Source organism: Enhydra lutris, unplaced genomic scaffold (assembly GCF_002288905.1).
Source record: "Enhydra lutris kenyoni isolate GAN:26980312 unplaced genomic scaffold, ASM228890v2 scaffoldscaffold46, whole genome shotgun sequence".
NCBI classification, from domain to species: Eukaryota; Metazoa; Chordata; class Mammalia; order Carnivora; family Mustelidae; genus Enhydra; species Enhydra lutris.
In genome coordinates this window covers 17335558-17356278 of record NW_019154130.1, presented here as the reverse complement: position 1 = coordinate 17356278, position 20721 = coordinate 17335558, and the positions used below count along the sequence as shown (strand labels likewise).

Sequence of the window (20721 nt, the reverse complement as noted above, 5' to 3'; positions counted from 1 at the left end):
CTGGATCCAAGTCTCATATCCCATAATCCCTAACTTCCACAACCCTGGTCTCTAATTTGCATTAAACCATTATTTTTTAAAAAGTAATCTAGCTAAAGATTTTTACCTGAGTTGCAGTTTAGCAGGAGAGACATAATTAACAAGTTCATTACCTCTTTACATATCTGTTATATAAACTGTTTCCTCACCTAACAAGTTCAGTCTATGGGAAAGGTGCTGGGTTTTAGCACACTGCCTGAGAGAGAGGCGATGTTTAATGATATTTGTCAAACAAAAAGGGCAAATTCTATTTTATGCAATTCACACCCCAGAACAAAACTAACATCTCGGACCAAGGACTGACACTCAAGCTCCTGGGCAACCACTAGATATGATGTGTAAAATCAAAGCCAAATTCATTAAGTTGTTGACTTTGTCCTATTTTTTTGGACCATAGGAAAAAAACTTACGTATGAGCCAGACAGCAGCAACATTTTGTGTTGCTGACTGTAGCCCTTCGGAGCCTCTTGTGCCTCTTTCTCATGTGAGAATCATGTGAAAAGAGAGAAGGAAGGAAGAATATTATGGGGACTGGGATTAAAGACGGTGGATGATTGAAGTGGCAATTAGCAAAACAGAGGACAGAAAATCAAAAAAAAAAAAAAAAAAAAAAAACAACAAAACTGAAAATTGGTTCTTGGTAAATATCAAAAAAATTGACAAACTTTCAGCTAGATTGACCAGGAAAGAAAGAGAGAAGACTTCAGTTACCAAAAGCAGGAATGAAAGAAGGGATGTCTCTACCAACTCTACAGAAATACAGAGTATTTAAAAGGAATACTATGTGGGGTGCCTGGGTGGCTCAGTGGGTTAAGCCTCTTCCTTCAGCGCAGGTCATGATTTCAGAGTCCTGGGATCAAGCCTCAGCAGGGAGCCTGCTTCCCCTTCTCTCTCTGCCTGCCTCTCTGCCTACTTGTGATCTCTCTGTCAAATAAATAAATAAAACCTTAAAAAATAAAAAATAAAAGGAATACTATAAACAACTGTATGCCAGCATATTAGAGGCTTAAATGAAAGGCACATATTCCTAGACAGATACAAACTGGCAAAACTGACTTAAAAAACAGAAAATCTGAATAATTTGTAACAAGTAAAGAGACTGAATCAGTAATGTTTGAACTTTAAAAAAGCTCAGGCCCAGATGGCTTTGCCGGTGAATTCTGCCAAACATTCAAAGAATTAATACCAATTTTTCACAAATCCACCCCCCCACCAAAAATAGAAGATAAAGGAAAACTTTCCAACTCATTTTATGAGCCCGGTTTATCCTGATAATAAATACATTGCCAAAGAAAGAAAACCACAGACCAATACCTCTAATGAATATAGATGCAAAATCCTCAACAATATAGTAGCAAAACAAATTTAGCAATACACAGAAAGGTTATTAAACACCAGGACCAAGTGAGATTTATCCCAAATGCAAAAGTGGCTTAACACCTGATAATTACTGTAACGCATCAAATTAATAGAATAAATTTTTAAAAACACATGACCATCTCAATAGATGCACACGGTCTGAATGTAGTCTGCATTCTTATGTCGAAATGCTAACCCTTCAAAGATGATGGTATTAGACGTGGGGCCTTTGTGGGGGGTGCTTAGGTCGTGAGTGTGGGGCCCTCATGAATGGAATTAGTGCCTTAATAAAAGAGGCCAGAGAGTTTGCTAGCCCCACTTCCACCATGTGAGGACACAGCTGGAAAGATCCTGCTATGAACGAGGAAGAGAGCCCTCTCCAGCCACCACACTAAATCTGCCAGCACCATTATCTTGGACTGAGAGCCTCCTGAACTTCAGGAAGTAAGTTTCTATTGTTTATCAACTACCCCCTCTATGGTATTTTGTTACAGTGGCCCAAACACGGCTAAAACAATGCAGAAAAAGCATTTAACAAAATCCAACACCCCTTCATGATACCAAATAAAAATAAAAAAACAAGAAGCACTCAACAAACTAGAAATAGAAGGGAATTTCCTCAAAGAGCATCCCATTATGAACACCACAGCTAACGTTATCTTAGCAGTAAAAGACTGGATGTTTTCCCCCTAAGATAAGGAACAAGCCAAGTACATTCTCTTTTGTTGCTTCTATTCAATACTGTACTAGATGTTCTAACCAGGGCAATAAGGCAAGAAAAAGAAAGAAAAGGCATCCAGATTAGAAAGGAAGAAGTAAAACGATTTCTATTCATATTTTACATTATTTTATACACAGAAAATCCTGAGGTATCCACTAAAAGGTTAGAACTAATGAAGGAGTTCAGCACAATTGGAGGATACAAGATCAATATACAAAAACCAATTATATTTCTCAGAGAACAACCTAGTGGTTGCTAGCAGGGAGGTGAATGGAGAGATGGGTAAGATAGATAAAGGGGATTAAGAGATACAAACTTCCAGTTATGAAATAAGTAAGGCACAAAGATGAAAAGTACAGCATAGGGAATATAGTCGATAATATTGTAATAACATTGTTTGGTGACAGGTAGCGACTACACTTATCACGGTGAGTGCTGAAAAATGTATAGAACTGTCAAATCAATATGTTGTACAACTGAAACTAATAGAACATTGTATGTTAATTATACTTCCATTTTGAAAAACGAAACAAAATCAATTGTATCTCTATACACTTGCAACACAACTCAAAATGAAATTATGAAAACGATTCCATTTACAATAGCATCAAAAAGAATAAAATATTTAGGAATAAATAAAAGTACAAAACATACAATCTGAAAACTATAAAGCACTGTTTAAAGAATTTAAGACCTAGATAAATGGAAAAACATCCATGTTCATGGTTCAGAAGACTTAATATTCAAGATGTTAATACTAGGCAAGCCTGGATGGGTTAAAGCCTCTGCCTTCGGCTTGGGTCATGATCCCAGGGTCCTGGGATCGAGACCCAAATCGTGGGCTCTTTGCTTGGCAGGGAGCCTGCTTCCTCCCCTCTCTCTGCCTGCTTCTCTGCCTACTTGTGATCTCTGTCAAATATATAAATTAAAAAAAAAAAAATCTTAAAAAAAAAAAAAGATGTTAATACTCCCCAAACTGAGGGCACCTGGGTGGCCTAGTCAGTTAGGTGTCTGCCTTTGGCTCAGGTCATGATCCCAGGGTCCTGGGATAAAGTCCGCATTTGGCTCCCTGCTCAGCAGGGAGTCTGCATCTCCCTCTCTTCTGCCCCACCCCCCTCCTCATGCTCTCTTTCTCTCAAATAAATAAATAAAATCTTAAAAAAAAAAAGTACTCCCCAAACTGAGCTACAGAGTCAATGCACCATCTATCAAAATTCCAGCTGACTTTTTGTAAAGATTGACTAGCTGATCCTAAAATTCTTAAGGAAGTGCAAGGAGACCAGCATAGCCAAAACCATCTGGAAAAGAGCAAAGTTTGAAGACTCACATTTACCAAATTCAAAATTTAACTGTGTACAAAGCTACAGCAATCAAGAGTGTGGTATTGGCAGAAAGGCAGAATCAACAGAATACAATTTAAAGTCCAGAAATAAACTTACACATTTATGGTCAATTAGTTTTCAGCAAGGGTGCCAAAATAATTCAGTGGGGAAAGAATAATCTTTTCAGCAAATGGTGCTTGAACAACTGGATATCCACATGCAAAAGAATGAAGTTTTATATATATGATACATGAAAATTAGCTGTAAATTGATCATAAACCCAAATAGAAGAGCCAAAACAATAAAACTCTTAGAAGAAAACAAAGAAGTTCATCTTTGTGACCTTGGGTTAGGCAAAACCTTCTTAGATACAATACCGAAAGCATAAGAGACAAAAGAAAATAGAGATAAATAGTACTTCATCAGAGCTAAAAATTTTTGTACTTCATGTGATATCATAAATAAAGTAAAAAGACATCCCACAAAAGGGGAAAAAAATATTTGTAAGTCATTTATCTGACAAGGGGCTACTTAGTATCGAGACTATACAAAGAACTTGAACTTCTTAAGGATAAAAAGACTACCCAATTTTTAAATGGGCAAAGGATCTGGAATAGACATTTCTTCAAAGGCGATATGCCAGTGTCAATGAGTATATGAAAAGAGGCTCAATTTCTCTCATCACTATGGAAATCTCAGTCAAAATCACAATGAGATACCACTTCACACCCACGAGGATGACTACAGTCCAAAAGACAGCAAATGTGGACAAGGATGTGGAGGAACTGGAACCCTCACGCATGGCCAGTGGGAATCTAAAATGGTGCAGCCAATCTGAAAAATGGTGGGCAGGTCTTCAAAAAGTCAAACACAGAGTAACCATATGACCCAGCCATTTCTCTCATGGGTATTGACCCAAGAGAAATAAAAACATACATCCCTATGAAAACTTGTACACAAATGTGCATACAGCATTATTCATACAGCCAAAAAGTTCAGCAGGGACAAATATCCATCAACTGGTAAAACGATAAACAGAATCCAGCACACCCAGACAATGGAATACTATTCAGCCAAAGAAAGGAATGAAGGCCTGATCTGTCCCACAGTGTGGATGAATCTCACACACATGGTAAGTCCAAGGAGCCAGACACAAAAGGCCACATTCTGTAGGATTCCATTTATAGGAAATGTCCAGTATAGGCAAATCTAAAGAGACAGCAAGTAGATTAGCAGTAGCCCGGAGCTGGAGGGGTGGAGGGGAAATGGAGAGTGGCTACAGGGTACGGGGTTTCTTTCTGGAGAGGTGAAAATGTTCTGGAATTTGATGCTGGTGAAGGTTGCACAGCTCAGTGAAGACACTAAAAACCACTGAGTGTTATTATACTTTAATGGATGAATTGTATGATTAGTGAATTATAGCTCAATAAAGATGTTTGAAAAAAACCTATGTATGTATGTATGTGCTTCATGTAATATATAAAATGAATCTATCATCTATATACTGTTGGATGAGTTAATTTCTCCAGAGCTTCAGTTTGCTCCCTTGTAAACTGGGAATAAAAAACGGGGTGGGGGAGGGAATCGACCTTATGGAGTTCTTACAAGAGTAAAGGCGTAATACCTAACCCTGTAAGAAGCACTAAGAATTAGCTCTTCTTATCATATACCCACATTACAGAGCGTATATAAGCAGTTTCTTCCTAAAAGGGATCTGTTCAGATTTCATTACAGTTAATAGTGGGGCTTAGGGTCTCCAACCAATGACATTAGCTCAGTGAGCAAGAGATTTCAGAGCTAAACTAGAATTCACATTGGAAGCTGATCATTTCAGGTTTTCCTTTACGTTTCTCCAGTCATGAACTGTACCAAATTAAAAATACCCGCCCGTTCAAACTGTAATAGTGCCCCTGAGGAAGAAAAGCAGGGAGATTTCTGCCCATCTCCATCCTAATTGCTAACTTAAGAATTTAAGCCCACTGACTAGGCTTGCTCAAAGCAAGCCTACTTTTTTTACATCCTGCAGCCCTCCGGAGGCAGTAAAAGGCCGAGCTCTGAGTGCAGGCTGCAGAGCCGGACAACAGGCCCACAGCCAGGCCCCTGACTAGCCTCAGGTGCAGTGCTCAACCTTTCTGTTCTTCAGCACCCAGCGCGAAGTAAGTGCCTCATCTACCCTCACTGCCACCTGGGGGCGGGGAGCCCTCCACCAAGAGGCTGCGAACCGGCCTTCCACTCTCTCCAGAGTCCACTCTCGTTCCTGTGCATCTCTCAGGCTGCTCGGGTCCTCTGCGGCTGTGACCCAAACTGACACCCCCACCCCAAGTCCAGCAGGAAACGGTATCCATAGGCATAGTTCCCTCAAGGGAGCCTGAGCCTCTAAGGGCCAAGGGGGACCAAGTGAGAGCAGGCCCTAGCTCTTCATCTTGGATGCTGGGCCCCTGGCTCCTGGCAGGCCTCCAGCCAACAGGCACCAAACTGAATGTGTGCCCAGGGCCCCACTCAGCCTGCGGCAGATGGGGGTAAGAACCCCAGGGTAGCTCCCCGTCAAGCTCTGAGGACTGCTGCCACCTCTAGAACACCCTCTTCTTCTTGCCCTGATGGTGTCCCTTCACCTGCCAGCTTCCTCACTGGGGGCCGGCCCTCGAGTCGGGCCTCATCTGCCACCCTCCACCCTACTGGGTCCTGGGTTTCCCCCCATCCAAGGTGCACTGACTGACCTTTGCATACATCCGTTTAAGTGTTCACCCATTCTCCCAGCATCCGTAAGAAAGCCAGGGATGTTTAACAGACCTCTCTAGCTAAATGACAAACAACATAACCATGACACAAATCACTTCCACTGCACCGGCTTCAAGGCCCCACTGAATATTAAAGACAGTAGAGCTGATGCATCAAGAGGCACTTAATAAAATGCCCCTGCTGAGCCAATATGGAAAGTTTGAAACAACTGCAGAGTTGGCAAACTCCACACTCCAGCCCTCAGCAAGACCTTGGGATGGGGGGTGACTCACGCGCCCTCGGAAACGCGCCTATCCTCCTCATCTGGATAAACTTGATTCTGTGCTGCTGTTCCTAGAACAAAATACAATTCTTGCAGCTACCAGTGTGCCCTCTTAGAGTCCCACTCGTGGGATGGGAGGAATGAAGGAACAGACCGCAGAAGCTTACTGGCAAACAAATGGAGTGAAGCAGCTGGTTGTGTTGCTGGGCCGATAGGAATTTTTTGTTTCTAACTCTGCAGCCAGTACGTGTTCCTTGCAGAAAAACTGGGCCATACATAAAAGAAACTGAATGCCCAGGACGATTACAATAATCACAGCAGCAATGAGGATAAATGGGATCACTCTCATTTATGATGTGCCTGCGTTTTCAGATCTGCTCTCTGGCTTATCTTCCACAATTCTGAACTGGAGGGACTCTTACGGAAAAAGCAGCAGAATGGAAGGGTTAAGAATATAGCATCAGGGCAGAGCCCGACCTTCTGGGTTCACACCCTGGTTCAGCCAGTGGCTAAGTGTGCAGCTGAGCCTCCCCACCTTACCTGGTTTCCTTATCTGTAAAATGGGAATCGTGATAGCATTCACTCCGGCATACTGGTGTGAGAATTAAATCTGAAATTGCACAGAAAGCATTTCAGCACAATGCCTGACAAACCGGTAGGCTTTCAGGGCTACTCTCCCTATTTTTACAGATGATAAAACAACTCAGCAAGGGTAGATAACTTGCCCAGGCTCACAATGTTATCAGTATTTGTACTGGCCATTAACCCAACTGCCTGTAAGTCACAGACCTCCGTAGTTGTTTCATAATCAAGAGAATCTTGACAAATATGAAAGCAACAAAATATTTCTTACCACATGTTTTAATGATATCAATGAATAACTTCTTAACCCTAAACTGGTTACATAATTTGCAGGGTGCAGTGAGAAATGAAAATGCAAGGTGGTGGGGCCACCTGGTGTGGCTCACTTGGTTAAGGCTCCAACTCTCGATTTCAGCTTGGGTCAGATCTCAGGATTGTGAAGTCAAGTCGGGCTCCATGGCTCAGCGGGGAGTCTGCTCAAGAGTCTCTCTCTCTCCCTCTGCCCCCTCCCACACTGTCTTGCTCTTGCTCGTGCTCTCTCAAATAAATCTTTTTAAAAAAAAGAATTTCAAGATGGTGAAAGCAGAGCATTGTACCAAGCATACCCCTTGAAGCCAATCCAACCTCTACCCCTTCAATGGCCAAGCTTTAGGATGGAGATTGGGTTATGTGGTCATAACAGTCAAGCTTTCACGTAAAGATGTTCTTTATGATTCATCTGCTTCAATTGCCTCTTACTCAGAAAGGATTGGTATACTACGAAATGATCTATGGGGATAACGGATAACAAAGTCAAAACCAAATAACTGGCAAGTATTAATATTCTTCCTTTGAACCCCCCCACACACTTTGACAATATAAGGTGCAAAGAATCAGTTTACTCCAGGAAAATCTGCTGCAGAATTGTAATTCTCTGATCACAAATGTCCTTAACATTTTTTGAGATAAGAGGCACAGAGAACTTTGAATGAATTACAGCCTACAGGAAAAGGAGAAAATTCAACTATGCCACATTTTAGACTGTAAACCAAGCCTGTGCTCTTATCAAACAAGTTTTTCCTATAAAGAAAACCTGCACTGCATTCAAGCTCTTTTCTTCACCCCCGATGAATAGAAAGCCTGCTGTTTCCAGAAATCAGTATTGAAAGAGTGTGTGGCTTAATGGTGGCAACCAACTTCTCTATCAAAAGGGAGTTTAGTTCTGCAACTTTCTTTGTACTTTATCTCAGTATTTCACAAGAAGCTGGGGCAGCAGGGACACTGAGGAAGTGCAGACGCACAACAGAGCAGGATTCTCTGGTTGTTTTTCAAGTGTCCAAGGTGAGAACGCTGAGAGCTGAGAGCAAACTGATGGAGGATTCCCTCTGCGCCACATCTAGTAACAGAAAGGGAATGAAATCACCAGGTATACTGGGACACCTAATGGTGAGTCATCTACTCTGGGGGCGTGATCTAATTAAGACCAATGACTCTTACAATAAAAGTTTATTCTGTCTGGACAGAGGATTTAAATGAAAAAAGACCAACTCTTGACTTCCAGGAAGTGCCCAGCAGATTTTTTTTCTTTTTTCTTTTTTTTTTTTTAATATAGCAGGAGGCAAGAACACACTCACTTAGCAGTAACCATTCACCAAACGGGGTGATGCTGACCTTGCTCAATTTTTGCCAACCAAAAGTGCTCCTTTTTCTTTAAAATTTCTTGAAAATTAGCATCGATTTTGAGCCACTCAAAAATCAGGACTTCAAAGTCAACAAGAATTACACCAAATAACTACAAATCCTTATCCTAATGGCAAAGTACATTAGCTTGGAACCTGAGGGCACCAATAACTCCCCGAATTGTTGGGATGCCTTTAAAAGCAGGCTTTCTCCCACAGAACACTACTGACACTTTGGACCAGATAATTCTCAGTTGTGGAGAGCTGGCCTGCGCACTGGAGAATGGTGACCTGCATCCTTGGCCTCTACTGCTAAGATCCCAGTAGCACCCATTCCCCACTGGTAACAACCAAAACTGTCTGCATGCATTAACATTGGGGGTGGGGAGGTGTGTGTCAAAAATCACCTCCAACTGAGAACCACTGATTTATAGAGATGGCAAGAAATAAAAGACAAGGAATCAAAGCCCTGGAGGACAGGAAGGGATTTTAAGGATCCTGTGCCCCCGTGATTCTCAAACTTTGGGATGTATCAGCCTCCGAGGGCCAGAAAGGGAAAATGCCTTGCCCAAGGTCACAGGGCGAGTTACAACCTGGACTCCAAACCCAACCAAGCCCTTCCTTACGAAAAGGGCGGGGGCGGGGAGGGGCGCGGGGGTGAGCGGTGTGTGCCATTCTTACCTCTTTGGGAGAGGCAGGAAAGCCTAACTGGTTACGACAGTGTACTCTGGAGCCAGCCGGCCAGAGTTAAAATCCCGACTTGGCATTTATTAAGTGGGCGACCTTGCACAAGGCACATAACCTCTGAGAGCCTCAGTTTCCTTCGCTGGCAAATGTAATAATAACAGTGCCTACCTCCTAGGACTGCTGGAAAGGCAAAAAAAAAATATTATAATGTTCCTAAAGCCCTCGGCACAGGGCCTGGCACCCAATAACCACTCCGATACATCTCTTATTATTATTGTCGCAGGCTGCAGAACTGAAGGGGTCTGCAGGACCCCGAAGGCAGAGAGCTGGAGATGGGCTCTGGGGGACGAAGCACCCCCGATTTCCCCCCCCCTCCCCGCCCCTCGCCGCAGGCGGACCCCCGCCCCGCCCCTCACCTGGCCCCGCAGCTCCTTCTCCAGCTGCCGGTAGTCGTTGTTCCAAACCAGGAGGTGCAAGGGGAAGTGGCCGCTGTTGTCGCGGGCCGAGGACATGGCGAGAAGGCCGCAGCCGGGCCCGCACTGCCCGCTTGCCAAGCCTCAGCCCCGGCGGGGTCTCCGGCGCCCGCCCGCCCGGCGGCCGACCAGAGAGAGAGAGAGAGAGAGAGAGAACGGAGCCAGTGAGCGAGGGGCGCGGTACGCGGTGGGGCGGCCTACGGGCCGGGTGCGGGGCGCGCGGGAGGTCGGGGGTCGCGGGCCGGGTCGGGGACCGGGTCGGCCGCGCCCACCCCGCGCCCCGCCGCGCTCCCGCCAGCGCTGACAGCTCCCGAACCGACTTCTGCGGGCCGAACTGCCCCAAACAGGGAAGTGCGCGGGGCGAACCACCGCGCGCCGCGGCGGAGGGAGACGAGGCCAAACGCACGGCCCAGAGTCGGCCCGACCGCACCCACCCCCAACTACCCACCGGAAAACACAGTGCAATCTCAAAACAGAGCTAGCATTCTCTCCCTTTGCCCAGGATCTCGACACGGACAACTCGGCCTATCCCTCACCAGCCTCTATCCCCCTGCTCCAGCTCTCTCATATGGTTCAGTCCACAACTGGGCCTCTTCCATCAGCTCTGGGTTCAGGGGGTGGCCGCTGGGGCCTGGACCAAACCATTCCAGTTACTGACTCCCTTGCAGCCTTTTTGGAATTGGGCAGTGCTTCCATGATTGGCCAGAAGCCATTTTGGAAGTGGGCAACACCCAACAATTTTAAAGAGGGAATATTACAAACTCTGGAGAAGTGGCATCGAAGATTGGCCTAACAAGGGGATTATTCTTCCTTAGGGTTTCTCAACATTGGCACACTGTAAACTCGGTAATTTTCTTTCTGTGAGGGTTGTCCTGTGCTTTCTAGGATGTTGAGCAACATCCCTGGCGTTTCTATCCCCTGGATGCCGTAGCACTTCCCCGCCAAAATGTCTCCAGACACTGCCAAATGTCCCCTGGGGGAGAAAAATCATCCCCAGTTGAGAACCACTTTCTACCAGAACTCCACACCGAGTTAGGATTCAAAGTGACCTACAGTGTGGTTTCCACATATGAGGGGCATTGGTTTTTCATACTAGCCACTCGAGTTTTGGATTGTGGCTAAAAAGACTCACGGAGAATACCCAGACTTGATCAGAGTCTGCAAATATTAAGTTCATTCTTTGAGTTTCAACCTCAGACACTACAGTTCTTTGATTCAATGAAGAGCCAAGTCAACTTAACAGCTATTCCCCAGCCTAAGTTATCGGCACAGTTGTCTGCAACTAGACCACACAGCCGGGTGAAGTTATTCAGTGCATCCTGAAAGCATAGCCTCTCCCTCCCCAGCCTGCATGCATCCAGCTCTCAGATGCCCGCCACAACAGCTGTTCAAGAATCCTGGCCTAATCCGTTCTCCACACGTGTTGAGTCGGGAAGATTTGTGAGTCTGCGGAACAAAGCAGGGTGCAGGAGCACCAGGATATGATCCAGAGGCCCTTGCTGTGGAATGTGTGAGAATTATTCCCGTCATTCCTACACCACACATTTATCAAAATGGAGAGGTAGACCAACATCCAGGGCCTCTAAGACCTCTTGAGGACTTCCTATCTTTCCAGAAGCCTTACACAATTTAATCTTTCTTTTCATCATTCAATACTCATTGGACATATCTCTTATTCATGAGTTGAAGAACTCCAAAACGGCAGCTTACCAGAGTATCTAAAGTCAAAACAGTGCCTGGCCCTTAATGGGCATCCAGTATTTCCCAAATGCAGATCATGGCTGCGTTTACACGTAATACATACAATAAGTATTCACAGTATTAGGGTCGCATCTCTTCTCTCATTCACACTGATTAAACTCATCTCATTGTGTTTATCTCACAGTATGTATCCTACAGATTACTGTAGGTCATCTATTCTTATTTTCAAAAACAAAAAGTTGTGATTAGAAACTAGTAGTAAGGGGCGCCTGGGTGGCTCAGTGGTTTAAGCCTCTGCCTTCAGCTCAGGTCATGATCTCAGAGTCTTGGATCGAGCACCGCATCCAGCTCTATGCTCAGCGGGGAGTCTGCTTCCCCCCTCTCTCTGCCTGCCTCTCTGCCTTCTTGTGGTCTCTCTCTCTGTGTCAAATAAATAAATAAAATCTTTAAAAAAAAAAAAAGAAAGAAAGAAACTAGTAGATACTAAATACCAAGAATAGCAGGAGCTACTATTATTGAGTGCTTACAATGAGGCAGGCACACCACATTTTTCCGTAAATTATTCCATTTGTCCTTAGCCAGATAGTAAATATTTAGCTCCGTTGACCATACATGAGTTCTGTCAGATATTTTTCATCGACTTCCTCCTCTTTTTCTTCTTTATAATCCTTTAAAAATGTTTTTTTTTAAATTATTCTTGTAGAGGCCGAGAAAAATCAAGGCCATCCCACCTCAGGTTTAGCCTTAGAATAGGTACAGCCATCTTAGCTCTGGCAGCCATTTCAGACCCCTGTGCCCAAGGGCTGAACTTTCCCCTACTTTGCTGTAGTTCCAGAGACCCCCACCCTGCTTTAGTAACAGGAACCCATAAATAGCCCTGTCTTAACTAAGCTCGGGATCCAAGTCCCTACTCCGCTGTGCCGGTATACTTGGGCCCAAGCTTAAGCTTGTCAAATAAACCCTCGGCTGATTGCATCGGTGCTTGGCTCCTTGGTGGTCTCTCAGATGCAAAAACTTGGGCATAACATTCTTATGTAGCAAGACTTGCCAAAAAAAAAAAACAAAAAACCGCACACACACACACACACACACACAAATCGTGCACTAGAGGTAGAGAACACATCAGCTCCATTTTGCATATGAGTCTAAAACTGCAGCCAAAGAAACACCTAGTGTTGGTTATTTAATGTATTTTGTTGTAGATCTACCACAATAGAATGTAAGCGCCATGAGAACAGGAAATTTTGTCTTTGCTCACTGTTATGTCTTCTGTGCCTGGAACAGTATGTGGAACAGAGTACATGCTCAGTAAGTATTTATTGAATAAGTGAATGAACTCGACCAGTTATACTAAGTGACTTGACTATTGATGGCCTTGGGAAACATGTGGCTGCAGAACCCTGGCCACGAGATTTTGCTGCTTCTCCTGGTATTAATCAGTGCTGGGACTTCCAAAGAGAGAGAGAAACCCAAACTGGAGAAAATATATAGGCAGGGCAGAAGATGCTCAGGCACATACCTGCCCTCACTCAAGATGGCGACAAAGCAGCGTGCCCTTTCCGGTCACATGATCTGCCCCTCGGCGAAGGGCGCCTCCCCGCGCGTGCGTCCTGCGACGCGGCTGCGAGGCGCTGAGGGGAGAGGCGCCACCGCCAGCGCCGCCGGGGAGACCCGTTAGAGCGGAAGCGCCTCCGCCGCTGCCTTCGCTGTTCCGCGGACCCTGATTCCTGGCAGGTGGGAGGCGGGAGCCATGTCGAAGCGGCTTCGGAGCAGCGAGGTGTGCGCTGATTGCAGCGGGCCGGGTGAGTCGCACCGGCCGGGCCCGCTTCCCTCAGTTCTGCTCGAGGGGACCCCTGCCCAGGGGCCGCCCCCTGGGTCGGGCGGGTCCCGGCGTCCGAACCCCACACCCCGGGTCCCAAAGAGGAGGCACCGGCGCGGCCTCCGGGCGGTACCCGTCCGGGGCCTGTCAAAGCCGGGCAGGCTAGGGACCCGCCGCCCTCCCGCCCCTCCCTCCCGTCTCATCCCCTTTCGTCTCTGTCCCAGGCCGGGCGGGGAGGCTGCGGGGTCGAGGCTGCTTCCCCAACAGGAAGGGGCTTGGGCAATCCACAGGAAGGCCAATTACAGAAGTAAAATGCGAGCGTTCTCCCGGCTGCGGCCCCCAGAGGCTGCAGGTGTTCCCCCAGCTCCCCGCGCAGCCCCCTGGACCCCGCCCCGTGAGGGGGCCCTGCCTGGGGTGGGTGCGCTCGCCGCTTCCGTCTACTGATACTCTCTCTCCATAGGACCCTCCTATTTCCCTGTTCTAAGAGCCCGTCTCCCGCTCCACCTCCACCGGGGAGAATCTCCAGGTCGGGGTTTTGAGACACAACCAGGGCTTGGGAGGCAATACCGGTCTCGAGTTTTGGGGTCTTAAGGACCTGGGTTCAAGCTAGGTTTTGTCTCTGGGTGACCTTGGACTGGTGATTTCATGTGGCCCAGCCTTAATTTCCTCATTTTTCCGATGGTGATAATTGGGAGACCCACATTCAGTGATAAGGAAGAGTCGATGAATATTCTTAGGATCATCTCATCTAAGTTTTTTCTGTATTGCGTTGTCTAGTACAGAACCTTTGCTGTCTCTTAAAACTGGAGTTGAGGTTCTAAATCATACATTAATTACAACCTACAAAACAAAATGATTGGCAGCAGACACATTTGGGCATTCAGGCCCGATAGACATGGGTGTGTTGAAAGGTCAAAACCTTTCTTCCTTGCATAAGGGATTTAGCGTTTTCAGATTTAGAGTTCAGATCCCTCTTAGCAACTGAAACCGAATTGACAGGTCTCTGTGCTGTTCTTGGTGCTTGGATTAACCTGCTTTGAAATTTGAAGTAATTCAAAGGTAAGATGGCTTCTCTCGTTACAATAAAGTCCAATTAACCATCATAATTAAATCATTGAACACTAATGTTTTCTGCAACTGTTCCAAACTTCATCTTGTTGCATGGCAGTGGAGACTGATTTTACATAGTACTGTGATAAGTCAGACCTTGTGTGGTTCCTTTATGGCCTGTGTAGTGCAAGTAGGGTTACCAGTTTCCTTCGCAGATGGGGAAGGGGGTAGAGGAGTTGAAAAAGAGGACCTCAAGTCAGTATGGGTTATACAGACTCCATCGTATTCTCTGAAAATGTTATTTGTTCCACTTCCTTATTTTCTTACTTGTTTTCAGTTGAACTTTCTGTGGTGTGTTTCATTCACATGAGTCTAGGTTCAGACTTCCTCTTGGAATGTGTATTCTTTACTCCTTAGGTGATAGGGAACAAAGGAAAACTGCTTCTCCATTGCTGCGCTAATGACTGTCTTGCCCTTCTGCAGCATTTCGTGCATATTTCAGAACATTTTCTCTTCCATTGTATCATTTTCGTTGTTGTCTCAAATGCCTAATCTACAGAGACTTGAGTCACTTCCTTCCTGTTTTGAGTATAATTAGGCTACCTTGAAATGTTGTGTGAACTTGAGCAGCTAGGAATTTGTGCTGCCTTTTCTGCAGAGCCCCAGTCAAGAGAGTTGCCTCTTTCTCGAAGGGGTCCCTTTAAAGATTCTGATGACTGCTGAGACCTTCTCCCCAGAAAATGCACATGTAGTCACTCTTTCATCCAGAATTCAATTTCTTAATGGGGTCACAGACATTTCTGAGGTCCATTTGTGGTGTTCCTGGGGAGGAACTCCCCATTGTGGAGTCCAGGGAAGAAGCCCCAGCATAAAACAGTTTACCTTTAGGCAACAGTTTCACCCAGCCTCATTCATATGAACTCGATTTTGATTTTGCTGTGCTGTGAATGTTCTAATATTTTTTCCATGGGACTGTGATCCATGATGTTAAAGTGATGAATTGAGAACCTTGCTTAATGTGTATTAAATCCTTGTTGTCTTACTCCTATTTAATTTTCTCCAGGAACACTGTGAATCCTCTGAATGATATGTGAAAACAAAAGCTATGCTTCAAAATAGTCTTTTTATTTTTTTTAAGTATCAGTACCAAACTACAAAAAGCGGTGTTCTTTTTTTTTTTTTTTAAGATTTTATTTTTTTATTTGACAGACAGAGATCACAAGGAGGCAGAGAAGCAGGCAGAGATTGGGAGAGGAAGCAGGCTCCCCGCTGAGCAGAGAGCCCGATGTGGGGCTGGATCCCAGGACTCTGGGATCATGACCTGAGCCGAAGGCAGAGGCTTAACCCACTGAGCAACCCAGGTGCCCCCCAAAAAACCGGTGTTCTTTGTATCTTTGCAGGGATCTTTGGTCTTGACAGTTTCAGTGTTTGCATTTCAGAATAGTGTAGTAGTACTGACAGAATTATACTTCATTGATTTATTTTGGTTTTGTTTTATTTCACGGCAAACCTTTTACCATGATCACATCTTAGCAAATATTTTTTTTAAATGGCAACATTAATGAATCTCTTTTTAATGAATCTCTTTTTAATGAATCTAGTTCATTTTAAAGGTTTTGTTTTATTTTATTTTGAGAGAGAGCACAAGTGTGCACCTGTGCACACTCCTACACATGCACCGAGAGGGGCAGAGGGAAGGAGACTCCCAGGTAGACTCTGTGCTCAGTGTGGAGCCTGATCTCACGACCCTGAGATCATGACCTGAGCCGAAATCAAGAGTCGGTCCCTAAGCCGACTGAGCCACCAGGTGCCCCAAATCTAGTTCATTTTAAATAGTTTGTTCTTTGAGCTCAACTATCTGAAAACTCCATTTGAGATTTTTCACTATAATAATAGTCTTCACCTGAAACAGTTGAAGTCTTAAGTATTGACAATCAAGACTTTTTCCAGTTGTCAAGAATTTCAGCGCCTCTTGAAAATACCTGAATGGTACTTCAAAAATAATTTGTAAAAGTTGTAACAGCTGACATTACTGAGTACTTACTATATGCAGCGAACTTTACCCTTTATATGCCCCCTACTCTGAGGTATGCTGTTATTCCCATTCGACCCGTGGTGAGGATGCTCAAAAAAATAACTTATCTGAGATCATTAGAAGTGGCAGAGTTGCGGTTCCAACCCTGGACTGCTTGTCTCCAGAGCCACCCTCGCAGCCACCACACCCTGTGACTCCCAGGATTTGTCTCTGATTTCATAATATGGTTGGAAAGGATTTGAATAAACTGTTAAAAATGGGAAAGATGGTGTACATGCATTTTAGAGATTTTTGTGGACATTGAAGAATTTCTAAATATAACTCTTAGACCAGGCAGCTTGAGTGGCACCTTTTGTCACCCCATTGTGAGTCTGACAAAATGTGGAAAGTCTGTTTTTGTCTGGGGTTTCTAAGTGGATGTGTTCAGCTTACTTGCCCCATGTGGATTATTCTCACTCCTTACCAAGTGCGAATTATTCCTCATCTCAGAGGATGTCTGCTGAAGCTCCATGGGACTTCATGGGAAAGAAATATTGTACACTCACCAAAAATGTTACTCATTTTTATTTTACACCTTTGCCCCGTTAAAGCAGCTGTTATTCCAGCTTCTGTTCTTTCAGAGCAGTTGCAAGGTGGGACTCAGCAGGTTATTTGAAACGACTAACGGATGTCATAGAATATTTTCCAGCAGAGAAGGCCAGGTTCCTCAGTGTGTCCTGCGAGCCACCACAGCCGCCCAGTGTTACTGTGTTGCTTGCAGCTTTCCGCCAGGCCTTCAGCCATGCACAGGTGTGGCAGTAGGTCAGGGTAGCAGTCTCTTCAGCATTTAGTTCAGATAACAGTCTGGATTATTCATTGACATGGCTGTGTTATCTTGCTGTTTGTGGAGGTTGGTTTGAAATGACTCATCCGTCCTCTCCCAGTTTGCTTCTCTTATGTCGAATGAAGGAGCAGGTATCTGAGACAGTAGATCACATTCGGGCTACAGACTGTGGCCCTACTCCAGAAAGGAGACAACTGCTTATTTAGGGCTTCAGCACATGTGTTTAATCTCAACCAGTGTGGTACCCAGTCAGCCAAGAAAGGTGGTATCATCAGACAGGCTCACCAGCTCGGCATGTTGACTAGCATCATAAGACAACAGAAGCGTCTCGTTTTTCTGGAAAACCAAACCTCAATCGTCGTTGGCCATCTGGCAGTATAGCAGCCACCTGGTATCCTCGACACTGAGATGTCATTCTTCTTTCCAGATCCTTCCTGGGCATCAGTAAATAGGGGAACTTTTATATGTGACGAGTGCTGCAGTGTCCATCGGAGCCTAGGGCGCCACATCTCGCAAGTAAGGCATCTTAAACACACACCGTGGCCTCCCACGTTGCTGCAGGTAAACAGTAAGAATTCTCATGGTTTGTAATTTGAGCTTGTAGGGTTCATGGTTTTAGCAACTAAATTCCCCTACTACACTTAAATCTTACAAAAATGTTTGAGTCGTAACTGAATAGAGGTGCTATGCCTATTAGTGCTGTATGTGAGAACTGAATTCCTCATTTGGATTTTTTTTCCCCTTCTAAGAAATAAATTTTGTCTCAAAAACTCAATTATAGATAGAAAAATACTTGTTAAAATTACCTGGTAACATTTCACTGCTGACTTTCTGGACTGTCACCAGAAATTGTTTTCAGATGGTCCATCTTTTTCGTATACCACAATAAATGTTTCTGAAAGCTGCAGTCTCGGGAAATTTTCCTTACGTTTCCTGCTTTGATGGAAGCATGGACTGAGACTCCTCAGAAATCTCTGAAACGTCTGATCTAAGTCTTCTTGAAATTCTTGTTACAATTTAGACACCAAATTGGGTTGACATGTTTCGATAGAATGCCTGACACCCTGGTAAGTGTCACGTGAGCTCTTTGTTTTCTTTGGGGTTGGATGTCATGTCACCTGTACTTCTATTTTGGGGTGCACATTCTTCAAGTTCTATTTGGAAGTCAGAATTAAGCATGTGTTTCGCCTTCATTTGTCTTGAGTACATATTTTACTAAATCTGTGGCAGCTGCTCAACATATCCCTTAAACTTGCCTATATAAACCAACAGACTAGAACAAGTGGGTTTGGGTCTCCGATGTGACACTGTCTCCACCAATGCAAAAAAACCCAGATGGGGCAGTGTCAGGAGTCATGCTTTGAAATGAAATTGGGAAGTATGATTTATTAATAACTCATGCTTAGAAGTTTCTAACAGCTCCTTCTCATGTGAAAGTGGGTGTTTATTGCTCTCAGGACTTTGTTTACAGATTTCATTATAGGGCCTGAAGAAAGTCCAGAGATGAATAGTTTAAAATGCCAGGCTTGACCCTAAAAGAACAATTCCGGGGCGCCTGGGTGGCTCAGTTGGTTAAGCAACTGCCTTCAGCTCAGTTCACGATCCCAGAGTCCCGGGATCGAGTCCCACATCGGGCTCCCAGCTCCACAGGGAGTCTGCTTCTCCCTCTGACCTTCTCACCTCTCATGCTGTCTCTCACTGTCTCTCTCTCAAATAAATAAAATCTTTAAAAAAAAAAAAACAAACAAACACAATTCCGAAAGGATGGCACATGGAACCACCAGTGGTACTCAAACAAATGTAGGTAATACTCAAATATTTATTTTAATGGTTGCATTAGTTTAATGTTTATAGGAAAACTTTAACTAGCACACCAAGCCATAATTGCTAGTAAAAGTTTTTTAAAAATGAGTGGATTAAAGGAAAATCTTAGGCAGAAGGTCTAGACAGTACGTGGGTTGTTAAGAATCTTCAAAACTGTATTTGAATGATCACTGCCCCATGTGTCAAAGTGCTCTTCATAATATGTAAGAACAATTTAATCAAACGCGTTTAGGTACTTAGCCATCCTCCTGGTCAGACCTGAATCCTGCATATAGGGGTCATCCTTCTCTTTCTGGAATCAGAAAGCATTGATTTGTAGGACATCCCCGTCATGCTGATGTTTGCAGTAGGGCTTGGTTTTCCCAGTTCAGTCACTACAATTTCCAGTGAATATTTGTGGAAAGACATTAAAATATGATTTTATACTGCTTGGTTTTAGATGGTTGAAACCTTGTATAATAATGGTGCTAATTCTATATGGGAGCATTCTTTGCTGGACCCTGCCTCTATTATGAGCGGAAGACGTAAAGCTAATCCACAGGATAAAGTACAGTGAGTGGAATGTTTATCAATACTTTTATTTCTTCATAACCCCTGGGGCCCACTAAAAGGAGTGCAGCTACTTTGGACCAGCCTCCACCAAGGGCGGCACAGGAGGTGGTTACACTCCATTTGCGCACGGAGCTCTTTGCTGTTAGAAATGGAGAACAAGGCCCCCGCACAGAACCATCTCTTTTGCATGGTTGCACAGCACGAGTCAGTGGCTTCTCCAGTTTGAAACTAAAGCTTGGAGGCTGTTAATGTATTCAGACTTAAGCTTAGGTGCTCAGACAAGAGGCAGTCAGACCAGAGATGTAGGTTCTGGACTCCAGTCTGCCTGATGCCTCTCCCTGTACGATGGGATGTAACAGCTGCTTCCTCACAAGGCTGCTAGGTCAATTAAGAAAATTACAAAGGAAAAAAAAGAGGCTCTGAAAAGCAAATACTCTGCAATCCTGGCCATTAGAATGACTAATTGACATTTTGAGGCTTCAGGTCTTAAACTCCTGCTGGAACTTACTTCACTATTGTTCCTTTTCTTCTCAAGTAGGGGATGCGGGTCACTTCCTCTTCCTTTTACAGCCTAAAGAATGGGGAATGTTACATCTGAGCTGCGAGTGAGATGTTTTTTTTCCCCCCCCTGCAAACCAGTCCTAATAAAGCGGAATTCATCAGAGCCAAGTATCAGATGTTAGCATTTGTACATCGCTTGCCTTGCCGGGATGATGACAGCGTGACTGCCAAAGACCTTAGCAAGGTGGGTCATACCTTTTAAAATCCCTAAAATTGCTGGATGAAATGTTATATTGTTTTGTTTGGAAAAAAACTTAAAGAGGGGGTGCCTGGGTCACTCAGTCGTTGAGCGTCTGCCTTCAGCTCAGGTCGTGATCCCAGGGTCCTGAGGTCGAGCCCTGTGTTAGGCTCTTGCTCAGTGGGAAGCCTGTTTCTCCCTCTCCTACTCCCCCTGCTTGTGTTTCCGCTCTTGCTGTCTCTCTGTCAAATAAATGAATAAAATCTAAAAAAAAACCCAAAAACTAAACAAAACAGGAAAAACAAGAAAGCAAAAAACTTAAAGAGGAGGAAAAGA

The 20721-nt window shown here is 44.5% G+C and overlaps 2 protein-coding genes across 13 annotated transcripts in view; one reads left to right on the top strand and one right to left on the bottom strand.

Moving 5' to 3' along the window:
- Nucleotides 1-10043, bottom strand: part of LOC111156351 (ankyrin repeat domain 13A) — a 31713-nt gene extending 21670 nt beyond the window's left edge. Inside the window, exon 1 of the mRNA XM_022517139.1 lies at nucleotides 9786-10043. Within this exon, the coding sequence (XP_022372847.1) occupies nucleotides 9786-9881 (96 nt within the window). The 5' untranslated portion in view covers nucleotides 9882-10043. The remainder of the gene's footprint in view (nucleotides 1-9785) is intronic.
- Nucleotides 10044-13180: 3137 nt separating this feature from the next.
- The window catches only part of LOC111156367 (GIT ArfGAP 2), a 50434-nt gene continuing 42893 nt past the window's right edge, over nucleotides 13181-20721 (top strand). For 6 of the 12 annotated variants that reach the window (XM_022517187.1, XM_022517182.1, XM_022517185.1 and 3 more), the window contains exons 1-4: nucleotides 13181-13345; nucleotides 17698-17831; nucleotides 19534-19646; nucleotides 20286-20391. In XM_022517187.1, coding sequence (XP_022372895.1) covers nucleotides 13294-13345; nucleotides 17698-17831; nucleotides 19534-19646; nucleotides 20286-20391 — 405 coding nt within the window. In that variant the 5' untranslated portion in view covers nucleotides 13181-13293. The remainder of the gene's footprint in view (nucleotides 13346-17697; nucleotides 17832-19533; nucleotides 19647-20285; nucleotides 20392-20721) is intronic. The other 6 variants (XM_022517188.1, XM_022517184.1, XM_022517189.1 and 3 more) reach the window with 2 other exon arrangements.